Genomic DNA, 13,901 nt, shown 5'->3' on the forward strand with positions numbered 1-13,901 from the left:
CAGTGACATGAAGGGAGGCAACATATGGGCACAAGCAGCTCTGGCTGGTAGCACCATGAGACGTCCTGCCGGAGGCTCACACAGATAACATTGGCTCCTGAAGGTCCACAGGGCCAGAACGGGTCTGAAAGACTCAGATGTGTGTGGATCAATCAGTATCAAGCAACACAAACTGTCATGTTTACATGTTTAAAGGGTGAGTACATCAGTTGTGTGTGTGTGTGGTCTGTGTTTACAGACACTCTGTAACAGGGAGGAAAACACATCTTCACATTTCAGCACCATGTTTTTATTTAAAACACACACATTTGAGCCAAACACTCCCAGACACTACAGACCAGCTAAACAGGGACCCCTGCTGCACCAGTGAGGGAAGAGCCAGTAGTTAAAAGGTTAATGTTAAGTCACAGGTGAAGTCCATCATCACAGTTTCAGTGAATTGCTGCACCTGTGTGACCTTTAAGGGTTAAAAACGTTCGAATCAGAAATAACAGTGACACCTGTGGCCATGAAGTGAACTGCAGTTAGCATCATGTTGTTGCAGAAGCACACATTCTGAGCATCAGTAACTGTTTCCCTGCACTATAAAGCCACGGCCGAGCTTGGTGGCGAAGTGATAGCTAGCTGGCTAACGGCTCTGACTGTTTGCACTGCATGAAAATCAGTAATAAACATGCATGTCTTCATGTAGGCTATAGATGTAGAAACTTTCCATCTGGTTAAATGTGTGCCTATAAATACCACACAATGTGTGTTGTGTGCAGAACGGGGCAAATCAGTCTGAAAGGGTCCATTTTATTATGAAAATAAACATAATTATAAGTTGATGGGATGAGAAGATGACAGACGAAAACGTATAATTTAGCTTTGATAATTAACCCCCTCCCTGCATGCAGAAACACACGTTCTGCAGAAACAGCTCGGAAGTGTGTGTGTGTGTGTGTGTGTGATTTAATGAAGCAGTGACAGTGAATAATGAAGGATTTGACTGCAGTAAGCTTCTATTCTTCAACGACAGGAAATCAAACTAAAGGATAAATACACACAGTCCCCGGGTCACGGTCATTTCCAGACAGCCTCATTTTTAATAAAAGAGAAAAACAACAAGTTATTGTAACAAATGGGTCGTTAAACAGAGAAGAGGACGGTAACATGCAGATGTAAACGTGTTACCGTCAGAAGCACACAGGCACAGAGATGACAGCGGCTATATGAAAACACACACACACACATTATTATTAGATCTAGCAGCTGGATCATGTTGTTTGCACATGGATAACTGTGTTAGTCTGATTTGGTCGTTGATAGTTTGACGGAGCAGATTTCCATTTATCCATGCATCAGTTATTACAAGTGTGGGAGAGAATCAATAAAGAGAGGCTCAGAGATGAAGCCTGGAAAAATGAAAGCGGGGAAAATAATAATGATAATAATAATGTGTTCATCAACAAAATAACAGACATTTCAGTTCAAGACGACAACCCATTATTTAGAGGCATGCTGTGCCTGCACCAGTCAGAAAAACACCCCTATGCTAATCAGTGTTAGCCTGCTAGCTGAGAAAATCCAACCTTAGAATCCAGGAGGACCCACGTTCCTCTGAGGCCTCAGCAAGGTTAGACCGTACTCTGTGACCAGATGAGAGCTCACCTGAAGTCATGTGACTGCTGTTTCCAGTGTGCACAGACCTGGAAAGCCATGAATCACCTGGTGTGTGAACAGGACCTCCTGGTAAAAGAGGGCTTCAGGTCTGCAGGTCATTCCTCCGCTCTGGTAATAATGACGATGTCCTCCTCCAGCTCCACATGGGATCAGACCCCTTTGATTGCAGCGGGTTTTAATCAGAGGAGAGAACAATGACCACAGAAAAGGGAAGCGTGAGCTGAAGTGACTCATACGCTGTTAGGCTAACAACTGTAATTATCTGTTGTGTCCGCCTCAGTGGATCACAGCATGTCAGCCAGGATGACAACGTGAAGAAAAGGTCGATAGTATTTCAATGTTTGTGTGTTTTTTAGAACACTGAGCAAGCAGACAGTGTCGGGAAAAGCTCCTTCTTAACGGGAGGAAACCTCGAGCAGGACCCGGCTCACAAGGGAGACCCATCCTGCTGACAGTCAGCCGGGTAGAGGAGAAGAAGAAGAGGAGGACAGGATAGAGAGGAAGGAGAGAGAGAGAGACATGTCATAAACATCATTTGCATCATGACGTGTTCTTCAAGTTAATTATACTGACACTACAACATAGGCAGGTGTTGACAGTAGACTCTGAGTTTGTCAGAAGGCCGAATGCAGATCAGCATGCTGATCTGGAGGGAGAGAGACCTGCAGAGAGAGAGGGAGGGAGAGAGAAGGGGAGAGAGGGAGAGGAGAGAGAGAGACCTGTAGAGAGAGAGAGAGAGAGAGAGACCTGCAGAAAGATACAGGGAGAGAGAGGGGGAGAGAGGGAGAGGAGAGAGAGAGAGAGAGACCCGCAGAGAGAGAGAGAGAGGGAGAGAGAGAGACAGGGAGATAGAGGGGGAGAGAGGGAGAGACCTGCAGAGAGAGAGAGAGAGAGAGAGAGAGACCTGCAGAAAGATACAGGGAGAGAGAGGGGGAGAGAGGGAGAGGAGAGAGAGAGAGAGACCTGCAGAGAGAGAGGGAGGGAGGGAGAGAGACCTGCAGAAAGATACAGAGAGAGAGAGGGGGAGAGAGGGAGAGGAGAGAGAGAGAGAGACCTGCAGAGAGAGAGGGAGGGAGGGAGAGAGACCTGCAGAAAGATACAGAGAGAGAGAGGGGGAGAGAGAGAGACCTGCGGAAAGATACAGAGAGAGAGTGGGAGGACGACTGGACACACAGCTAGTGACATGAAATAATGGGTCATTAGAGGAGGTGGGGGAATAAAGATGGTGGTGGTGTTGAGGAGGTGGGGGGAGCTGCTCAGTGGATCATGTTTGAAGAATAAAGACTAAGAGTTAGTATTCTGTTCTACCTGTGGCTGTATGTCAGGAAGTGACTGTATCTACACCTACCAGCCCTCCACACTCTGTCTGAGGATAACTACACCCCTTACTAAGCAGGAAGGCTTTAAGTCTGGTGTTAAAGGTGGAGGCGGTGTCTGCCTCTCAGACACAGACTTTCACTCACACACTGAGAACACAAGTAATGTAAGAATACATGAAGAAGCTTTTTCACTTTGTAAACAAACTCCAGACTTTAACATTTAACATGAGGAGTCACTAAATATCCCAACACTATCACTGTTTACTGCCAAAACAACAAAATGCAAAGGTGCTGTGTGCACATGTGGCGCCCTCTTGTGGTCACATCTATATATTATTGTATGCTCAGTTCAGAACTGTTGCCATGGCGGCCAAAAATAGCAAAGAGAGGTGAGATTATTGATACTTGTAAAATATGTAGGCATATGACCGTGCTGCTGGCAGTGTTTGTGTAATGACTCTCCCTGCCAGAAGGGGGAGACAGAGGTTCTGCACAGTGGCTTTAAGGCACATCAGTGGATGATCATCTACCTCACAGACAAAAAAAAGTGTTTATACATTCCCGTCTCTTTACGCCCATTTCGGTTGCCATGGTAACATGAAAAGTGAAACAACAACAACAACAAACGTTACAATAGAAAAACGTTACCAAGAACAGTTTTGCTTTACAGTGAATGCATTAATCAGTTTGAACCACCGTGTTCAGTCCTGCTGTAACTAGTTAATGATTGTTATCCAGCAGGTTCTGCATTAGTAACTCCTCTGATAACAGAGTCAGAGCAGCGTGGGAGGAAGGTCAGACACCGTTACAACATGTCAGTCCTACACACATCATGTTAGAAAATACACTTTTAAAGCATCAAAGACACGTTTCCAACTTTTCACTGTGTGATCAGCACAAAGAGGCTCTGAGATGTGTTCAGTGTTCAGTGAAAGGAAGAGCTCCGGTTCCTCCCTTTGACCCGACTTCACTCTCTCAGATTGGTGTGCCGGGCTGCACAATAGCTGCAGGATTACACCAGAGATGTGGATGACGTCCTTTTAAAGAAAAGAAGTACTTGAGGTCAAAATGAGGAAGAGTGTAAATAAGAAAACAAAACAAAGAAAGTTGACTCCTCCTCCTGCAAACCCGGCTCCAAATGTGGTGAAGCTGCTGGTTGATTAAAAGATTTTCTTTCTTCCAGGTTTCCCACACGTCTGTTTTCTTCCTGCTCGTCTTCGATTGGCTGCTCTGTCTGCCTGCTGCCAGCTGTCCAGGTCAATATGACTTGGACGAACATCTGTGATGTAATCTGTGCGGATTGATTCACTTTTAGGAACAGGCATCAGGTGGCAGATTAAGGAACTGCAGTCTTTTCAAGCCTGTTGGCTCCATTTTCTTTTCAGCTCTCTTGACAACAGCATGCTAAACATCTAGCATTAGCAACATGCACCTAAACATACCAGACATGAGGAAACAGGGAGAAGGACAGCAACATTTGGCAGCACCTTTACAGCCCCTTATATGTTATTATTCATACTACTATTGAAGCTCCTCTACTTTGAACCTGTCTGTCGTCCATTGCTGACCTCTGTCTGTTTTTGCCTGCAAGTGTGTTTGATACACAACATGTGGATGTTGCTTGGGTGTGTGAGATGGGGTCAAGCTGCAAATGAATTGCCCTCAATACAACAACATCCAGATGTTGTTGTTTTACAGTGTTCTTGCGACAATGTTGCCTCCATTAGTGACTTCTTTGACCCCGTTCACACTGGAGAAATCAACCCGGCTAGAGCGGGATTCGGGCCGGATCTCGATATATCTGGATAGTTTTTTTCTGAGTCTGAACGACATGAATCTGGATATATCGGGATAGATCTCAATCCACCTCTTGGAGGTGGATCTGGCTGGATTCGGTTACATCTGGCTCAGGTCTGAACGCAAATGTGGCTAGCGATGTGATACTTCTGGGTTCACGGGGACAGTGTCCGGGTCGTCTACAAAAGCCGTATGTAAACAACCATCGAACTACGACAGCTTTGCCCCGAGTTTAATTTTGACAGGGCTACAAAGGAATAAACTGCTTTTTGAACCGAAAAAAAAAACGAAAGAACGAGCGGCACGGGACAAAAAACTCACGAAGCATGCACACACATGGTTTTACCGCAGCCTGAATGGACTCTGTATATTACGAGGCGCCACCTAGTGGTTTGGAGGACAGCAAACAAGCCAGGACAGGCGTGTATGATAGCCGTTTGTCCTGTGACATGCTTGTGTTTGGTCCCTGTGCTGCTTTGTCTTGTGTTCCTCCTTCCTGGTTGGTTTCAGATCTTTGGTTTGTACTTTGTATTTCCTTTAATTTTCTCTTCAGACCTTTTTGGATGTTTTTTGGATTTAACTTTAGCTTTGTTGGATATTTCTGTTCAGTTATGTCTGTGTTTGGGTCCGGGGTTCATGCTCCATGCAAACCTTTTTAGACACTTAAGACAAACAAAAAATATACAGAGCTCAAACATTTTTTTGTTATTCATCTTTAGTATAAAACTCATGTACAGTTATAAAAATATGGTGCAGTGTCAGACTATTTCTCGGAAGAAGAAGAAGAAAAAGTGAAAAGCTCGACTGTAAGAACTCACATAGTTAGACTGTGACTCAGTGTAATACACTAAAAATAGGAGCTGCACTGTTTGATCACACTCAGGAGCCAAAGATCAAAGTGTTTTAATCATTAACTGTACCTTTCATTATTAGTATTACTCATGTGTGTTGACAGAATGTGTACACAGTGGAATTAAAGGAGCCCCTGCTAGGACACCACTGAACCTCCTTGGGACTCCATGTTTTTCTCAGTGATTCATCCTGCTGCGTGTTTCATGTTTACAAATGAAATAAATTAAAATGTACCCATAATCCACTGCACATCTCATTCATAGTTTTCGGTCCAGTTTTGGTTCAGCATGCTCCACCAGATGATTTAGATTGAGACCACCTGGCTTCTCTTCACCCGTTGCGGGCCAAGAACACAATCCAAACGGAGTAGACGGAGTCCAGCGTGTAAACAGCGAAGTTGAAGATCGTCATCATGGTGACCACCACCAGTTTGTCCCAGGAACAAAAGGACCCACAGGTAGCAGGTCTCCCGTTGTTGCGGAAGCTGTAGAGCGGCCAGATCACCATGGCTGTGGCGTACATCACCGCTGACAGAATGTTATAGATGATGACAAGCTTGTCAAACGGGAAGGGAAAAAAGGAGAGCAGCTGTCCGAGGGAGAGCAGGATTATGAGGAGGGCAAAGATGAAACACAAGGAGTACACGGCCACGCACCACTGCAGGCCTGAGTGGTGGAACTGCCCTGTCTCCAGGGACATGAAGATGAGGCAGGCCAGGAAGGTCTCCAACATTTTCATCATGCCAGGAATGGTGGAGAGGAAGCCGATGTTCTCCCCGCTCGGACGAAGACGCGTCAGGACCACTTCACCTACATAAATGCCGGAACAAACCCAGGACACGACGGAGGCGCCGATCTGCAGATGGCATGTCATGCAGGTGAAGAAGATGGGGTAGATGATGGAGGCAGAGAGGCACATCAGGCTCGCCAGCATCGCAAAGGCGGCGGTGAAGTCATCCCAGGCGAAGGGTAGCTTGGTGTTGACGGTGCTGAACTCCAGGATGAGAATGAGGAGGGTGAAGAAGAAGCAGAAGCACCAGGTGAACATGCACCACGCCCAGTATGGAGATAAATCATGTCCTGCTGTAGCCACCAGACTGAAGCACAGGCAGGTTAGGACGGTGGCGATTATCCGCATGATGCCCACAGGCTGGGTGACGGCTCGCACGTCCACGAGGATCATGGCTGCACAGGATGAACTAAAAAAAAAAAAAAAGTCAAAGAGAAAAGCTTTGATTTTCAGACCAAGAATCCATGAAAACACGGCGTCTTCTTTGAAAGAGAAACTGTGCAGACTCACAACAGAGCATCCTGGTCTTATCTGTGTCCTTTATGGCCCCCATTGACTCCACCGATTGGACACCAGCAGGACGTTATCATCTTCATCTCACTGGACTCTGAACACTGACGCACGCCCACTTTAGACGCTCTAAGCGCTGTTGGATGTGTCCTTAGAAAAAGTGTCCTCCCTTTGTGTTCACTGTCCTCTTCGCAGATTTCTAGTCTTCTAGTCTTCCCATTATTGACGTTGTGAGTCACTGAGTCACTGAGTGGTCAAAGGTCATGAAACATCCAATAGTTACTGGCAGCAGTTTACAATTTCAACAAATACAATAAGCAGACTCGCTTAATAACTCATATGACAAGTTTACAGGGCGGTAAATCTTAATCCTGAACAAATCCGCTGTTTTATTATTTAGTGTTTGACAGCCTGTCCTGATCAGAGATGAAGCAAACATTTACCTGTGCGCCCCCTTGTGGTTGTGCATCTAAAATGTCTTAGTCAATGTTAGAAGAAGTTTGCCCCATAACCAAGCAGCAACATTTAATATTGAGAAATGAAGCCAGCATGGAAGTGCGGTTCCTCGAGTGGCCACTTGAGGGTGGCTCATGGGTGGATCCGTGTTAAAATTTCCACCTTTACAGCATCCCATTGTTACAGGAGAACATGAACAATTAAACCAGTCTACATTTATCTGGTGCCCTCCCGTGGTCATGTGTATAATAGTGCACGTCAAAGTGGTGTTATGGACTGGACTGGTCACCATGGCAACGAGAAATGATGCACCGCTTTGCATTGAAAAGAATAAATTGACTTTAAAAAAAAATGTGGGCGCACCTTCCATGGTGTCACACATGGATTTTTAGTTCATGCAGGATTCTGCCTAATGTCTGGGTTAGTCCAAATACAGGCAAAGAATAAAAGGTGGAGCATGAGTGATACGTCCCAGCTCAGCCAGGGAGCAGAGGGAGGCAAGATTAAAACCAGACCAAACCAGAGACAACTTTACAAGGAACTTTACAAGTTTGTGAACAAAATAAAAATGGCAGCAACACATCCCAACAAAACCAAACCCTGCATGATTTGTAGGGTTTGGTTTTTGTCAAGTTTCGTCAGCAGGGGACTGCTCTGAATCCTAGACCAGTGGACCAATCCAAGACACATGCTGCAAGAGGATGAGTACACCACAAGGGGGCAGTGTTGGTCAGGGACTGAGCTGAGTCAGACTAGATTGGTTATGTCTTCATAATAATTATTAATTATTAACTTTTTTATTATGCCCTCAACCCTGGAGGCAAGAAATGACATGTGATTATAGAAGGTAATCAATAGCTAATGATTATGAGCATTTAGTCTTTATCTATTACTCATTTGTTCCCTGGTTGTAAAGTGTTCACTTTAAACACACAGTGACTCTCTCTCTCTCTCTCTCTCTCTCTCTGTTAACCCCTATAGCTGCTTTGACACACCTTTGCAAACATCCCATCAGAGCATATTGAACCTCTGAACATGTTATTGATTTAAGCTTTGCTCATTCAGACCAGCCCACGCTGATGTAAGCATGCACAGTAACGCCACACTTTAACGACACTTTATTCATCTCACATGTTGATTCTTTATATCAAAAAACAGAAGTCATAAAGACGAGCAGCAGATCAGAGGAGAAGAGGAAGAGATTTAAAATCACGAACAGATGCTTGTTTCACATCCTCTTTCAGATTAAATACTCAATAAACTGAACTGTGCTTCAGTTCTATGATTGAAGGATTCTGTTTTTGTGTCCGGTTATGTACGGGTGACAAAGAAGACCAGCCTGAAAGAATAAACTGTGTCCACAATGTAAGCGATGAGGTTGACGAAGGTCATGAAGGCAATAACGAGTGTTAAATTCCAGTTACAATTAAGAAAAGTTGAGCAGAAGTTGGGCCTGGGGTTGTTGTGAAAGCTGTAATACGGCCAGATGACTGCGGCCGTGATGTACATCAGCACGGCCAGAATGTTGCACCCTGTCAGGACTTTGTCGAAGACCGGGATGAGCCCCAGCAGGCGGCCGATGGTGAAGATGATGACGAGGAGCGCGAAAATGAAGCAGATGGCGTAGACGGCGACGCACCACTGCAGCCCCGGGAAGTGAGAGTAGTGGTTTTGGTTCAAACAGATGAAGATGATGCAGGCAACGAAGGCTTCCAGGACCTTGAGGAGGCCGGGGACCGAGGAAAGGAACCCGCTGATCTCACCCGGTTTGGCCCGGATCAGGCCCACCTCGATGGCGTACAGGACGAAGGCCAATATGGAGGTAACAGTGGCGGCGATTGGTTGGCTGCAGGTTTTGCATGTGAAGAGGACGCCATAGATGATGGAGGCAGACAACACCTGGAAGAGGGAAAGGTCAGAGATGATTATTGATTATTGATTAAACATATTAAAGACTGCTTTCTCACAGGGCCACAGCTAAAGGAGAATAAACACTTCCTGTCAGAAGGTGCTATGATGTCATCAGGCAAAGGTAAGTGGCCAGCAGCCATAATCAACATGACAAAGCTAAGCTAGCTTGGATGTTTGCAAGCATACAGTGAAAAAATACTGAGGGTGAGATGAAGATCTGACTCTGTGCTCATGTTTGAGTTTCTCAGTAGACTCAAAGACCTGCTGATGGTCTCGTCAAGGGGCAGGGCAGTGGTGCCACATGGCGCTGACTGAAAAAGGGAGTGCCTCTCTGGACACACTTTGACACTGCCCCTGCTTTCTTAGGTCAATTATTATCTATTTACAACCTGGTACATGACAACTGTCTGTGGAGACCGTACATAAAAAAATGCCTTATATAGGACAATACACCCCCATGTCAAGATGTGAAGGTTCTCAGTGCCCACTACTGTACTACAACAGTACATTTATATTCAAAAACATAAAGATGGTACCCACCATCAGGGTTGCCAACATGGCAAACGCGGTCTTGAAATCGTCCCAGGAGATGGGCAGCTTGGCGCCGAGGCCGGTCAGCTCCAGGATAAGCACAAGCAAGGTGACGCAGAAGCAGAAGCACCAGGTGAACATGCACCACGTCCAGAGGGAGTAGGTGGAGTGGCCCACCGATGCCACCAGGCTGAAGGTGACAACGGTGAAGACCACCTCCAGTATCCTCACCACCAGAGTCCGGACGTCCACCGTAACCATGATGGCTGTAACGTCGTGGTCAGCTTAGTGCGTCAGTTCTTCTTCTCTCGTCACTGAGTTCTCCGACACTACAAACGAGGTGGACGTGGAAACCTTTACTGCATCCTTGTAGCCAGCCTATCACAGAGCAGCGACAGATGTATAGTGTTTGTATGACTATGAATGTGGGAGGAAGTTGTCAGCCCTTCCCTACCATTTGCTTATCACCCGTGGGCTTGGTCAGCGAAGAATGCAAACATTATTACAGCAGACACACCTTACGATGAACAGTTCAGCCTATTGCTCATCCATCTGTGTGTTAACGTAGCGGCCCGCCCACTCATTAACGCTTTAAATCTGTCAATTTTTTACAAAAGGCTCAGAGGAGGCCTTATCAACACTGTAGAGATAACCAGGAGCCTGTCGTGAGAGAACAGTATGTGTGTGTTTAACTAAATAAAAAATGCAAGTGTGCTGATCTGTAGCTCACCTGCAAACTGACTCAACTGATGTTTTATGAATGATTGTGTGCTAAAATCTGAGCTAATAGGGTCACATTATATTGGGTGACTTTAACATTCATATTGACGTCGACTCTGACAGTCTGGAGACTGCCTTCAACTCACTCTTGGATTCAGTTGGGTTCTCTCAGTTAGTAAATGATCCCACACACTTTAACAGTCACACCCTCGATCTGGTTCTCACCTACGGCCTAGAAGCTAAGAACCTGCTAGTGTGGTCTTAAAATCCTGTTCTTTCAGACCACTCATTAATAACCTTCGACTTCACTCAGACCATCCGATCACTGAAACGGACTACACGAAGGATGGAGAGGAAGTGGCAGTCCTCTAGTCTTTTTCCGAGTGTAACACCTCCAATCCGGCTGAATCCAGTTTGATTTCAAGCCGGCTAGATCCACCCTCGAGAGGTGGATCTAGCAGGATTGGCTCAAATGTGGCTCAGGTGTGAACGCAAATGTGGCTAGCGAATCCGGCTAGCCACATTATTAGCCATATTACGAGGCACCACCTAGTGGTTTGGAGAACAGCAAACACGCTGGATGAAGCCGGATTGAGTGAGTTTCTCTTTAATGCTGTAGCCAGGCTGACAAAGAGCCACAGCTCTGTGGAGCCTCGCATTCCTGCAGCTCTTAGTAGTGAAGACTTCATGAGCTTCTTCACCGATAAAATCACTAATATTTGAGAACAAATCAACCACGATCTCTCTGTGACTGCTGAGGATACACCGCTACCTCTGGAAACACATCCTGATCTAACTCTGGACTGCTTCGTGCCCATCGGCCTCCCTGAGCTGACCGCCAGCATCAGTAAGTCTAAACCTACTACCTGTCTTTTGGATGCGATCCCATCACGGCTCCTCAAGGATGTTATTCCTCTGATCGGATAATCTCTCAGAGTGATGCTGAAAAGCTGATCCATGCTTTTGTCACTTCAAGACTGGACTACTGCAACTCATTATTGTCAGGATGTCCACATTACTCCATCAACAGTCTGCCGCTGATCCAGAACGCAGCAGCTAGAGTTCTGACAGGAAGCAGCCAAAGGGATCATATCTCTCCTGTTCTAGCGTCTCTTCACTGGCTCCCAGTGGACTCAAGAATACACTTCAAGATCCTTATTCGTACCTACAAGGCTCTTCATGGACTTGCTCCATTATATCTGCAGGACCTGAGTACCGTATGTTCCTAATAGGACACTCAGATCTCTGAGTGCAGGTTTACTTGTAGTTCCTAGGATTCATAAAAGTAGAATGTGAGGACGAGCTTTTAGCTATCAGGCACCGCTACTATGGAACCAGTTACCAATCTGGGTCCGAGAGGCAGACACTGCCTCCACCTTTAAGACTAGACTTAAAACTTTTCTGTTTAGTAAGGCATACAGTTAGCCTTAAAAATAGTGTGTCAGCCGCAGGTATAACAGGTGTCATAGGGCTGATAAAATCTTAACTTTTAGCACAGCTATGCTGCTCTAAGCCTACGTTGTTGGGGGGCACAAACATGATCCTCTGAGCAGTTTCCCTCCCACCCTCTGACCTCTCCTCTACTCTCCTTAGTCTGGCTCATACTGCTAATATCGTCTCATAATATGTGTTTACTATCTTCCTCATAGTTTTGTGCCTCGCTCTCTCTCTCTCTCTTTGCAGGTCTTCAGATCTGCATGCTGACCTGCAGTCCAGGCCCTGATCTCTCCTGTGCTCATTGACTTCATTAGCCCCTGCTGCTCATCTTTGTTTTGATTACTATCAAATTACTATTACTACTTATGGACTGACGATATATATAGATATCCATTATTATATAATCACTGTTTCATCTTGCTTGTCATGTTTGCTCTCTGTACTGTATCATGTTTGTATCATGTTTGCTGCATGTTCGTTTCTCCTGTCTCTCCTTCATCCTCTCTGTCCTGTCTCCCTCTTCTTCTCCTCCTCTACCCGGCCGACTGGCAGCAGGAAGATTCTTCCTTAAGAGACGGGTCCTGCTCAAGGTTTCTTCCTCTTAAAGGGAGTTTTTCCTTGCCACAGTGCTCTTAGGGGGGTTCATTCTCTGGGTATCACACTCTGAGTTTCTGTGAAGAGCTTTGAGACAACTTCTGACTGTAAAATGCACTATATAAATAAAACTGAATTGAAAAATGGAAGTAAAGACAGATGTTATAGCTACTTCCTGTTTTATGTGGAATTGTCACATTTTCAGGCCACGCCCCCTTCAAACGGTTACACTTCAGTACATAATTGTGAATATGTGTGTTCCTTATTGTCTCGAGAGTAGACACACTCCATTTCAAGTGAATCACATGAAGCATGTGTGAGTAGTTAGCAACAGTATGCTAACATGACATTTTGCATAGCCAGTGGATGGCGCTCTGTCAAAGACTGGATATTGATTTGTAGACAGGGTTGGGAGGGTTACTTTAAAAATGTATTCTGGTACAGTTACCTGTTAAAAATGATTATTCAGTAACGTAATCCAAGAACCATAATATTAAAGAAATGTAACTTGAATACTGTCAACTGTGTACTGTCGAGTGCTTTTGAGGCAGAAATGACCACTCAGGCACTCTGTAGAGGCCTTAATCACTTTTTGGCAGGTGGAAAAAAAAAGATTTTGAGGTGAATTGACCCTTTAAAGTTGTGCTAACAGGTACAGATGGACTGGGTGGATGATAATCTGTTTAATATGTTACAAACAAGGAAGAAACTAAATCCTTCTGAGGCAGAAATAAAACCCTGGGCTCACTGTGGGGGCCACGGCCACTTTTTCGCAGATGGAAATCACCAATTTTTGAGGTTTATTTTTTTAAAAAGGTCTTCATGGGTATAAAGAGGTCAGACTGATCATACATGTGAAATATTCACACACCACAGTGTACAATAAATTATTTATTTAGTTTTTTGATGCACTATGTACAGTTTTCTTACAGACCACTTCTACCTCCACTCACCTGTGCAATAACTGTTAAAAACTGTTTTTTGATTCTATTCTATTCTATATTTTATTGGTAGTCTATTTTATAATGTATATATCTTTTCTTAACTTATCCTTTGCTGTCTGTATCTGCTGTTGCAAAAATGCAATTTCCCCATTGTGTGACTAATAAAGGTTTCTTAATCTTAATCTTAATCTTAATTTGGGACAGATCAGACAGTAAACACAGAAGTTACAGAGACTTCCTGTTCCTGTGAAATGCCAAACTTTGAGGCCACGCCTCCCCTATGGTGTCACGAGTAGACACAGTGAATTTCAGATCAATTGGATGAAGTATGTCGGGCGTGAAAATCGCAAAAAAATGACCACAAGATTCAAAATGGCTT

The 13,901-nt window shown here is 45.0% G+C and overlaps 2 protein-coding genes across 2 annotated transcripts; both read right to left on the reverse strand.

Moving 5' to 3' along the window:
• Positions 1–5,491: 5,491 nt before the first annotated feature.
• On the reverse strand, positions 5,492–7,341 carry LOC114439739 (myeloid-associated differentiation marker homolog). Its single transcript, XM_028411886.1, has 2 exons — positions 6,930–7,341; positions 5,492–6,828 (listed from the first exon to the last, which is right to left on the reverse strand). Exon 2 carries the CDS (start codon positions 6,810–6,812, stop codon positions 5,961–5,963), a length of 852 nt encoding a protein of 283 aa, XP_028267687.1. The 5' UTR covers positions 6,813–6,828; positions 6,930–7,341; the 3' UTR covers positions 5,492–5,960.
• Positions 7,342–8,485: 1,144 nt separating this feature from the next.
• Positions 8,486–10,251, reverse strand: LOC114439741 (myeloid-associated differentiation marker). The gene is made up of 2 exons (XM_028411888.1): positions 9,837–10,251; positions 8,486–9,284 (listed from the first exon to the last, which is right to left on the reverse strand). The coding sequence occupies exons 1-2, from the start codon at positions 10,086–10,088 to the stop codon at positions 8,697–8,699; spliced, it is 840 nt and encodes a 279-aa protein (XP_028267689.1). The 5' UTR covers positions 10,089–10,251; the 3' UTR covers positions 8,486–8,696.
• Between the last annotated feature and the right edge of the window lie 3,650 nt (positions 10,252–13,901).

This window comes from Parambassis ranga, chromosome 8 (assembly GCF_900634625.1).
Source record: "Parambassis ranga chromosome 8, fParRan2.1, whole genome shotgun sequence".
Classification (NCBI taxonomy): domain Eukaryota; kingdom Metazoa; phylum Chordata; class Actinopteri; family Ambassidae; genus Parambassis; species Parambassis ranga.

Coding starts and splice junctions, on each gene's coding strand:
- LOC114439741 (XM_028411888.1), bottom strand. CDS start 10,088: ATGGTTACGGTGGACGTCCGGACTCTGGTGGTGAGGATACTGGAGGTG. Junction 9,285..9,836: donor CCATGTTGGCAACCCTGATG/GTGGGTACCATC, acceptor TCCCTCTTCCAG/GTGTTGTCTGCCTCCATCAT.
- LOC114439739 (XM_028411886.1), bottom strand. CDS start 6,812: ATGATCCTCGTGGACGTGCGAGCCGTCACCCAGCCTGTGGGCATCATG.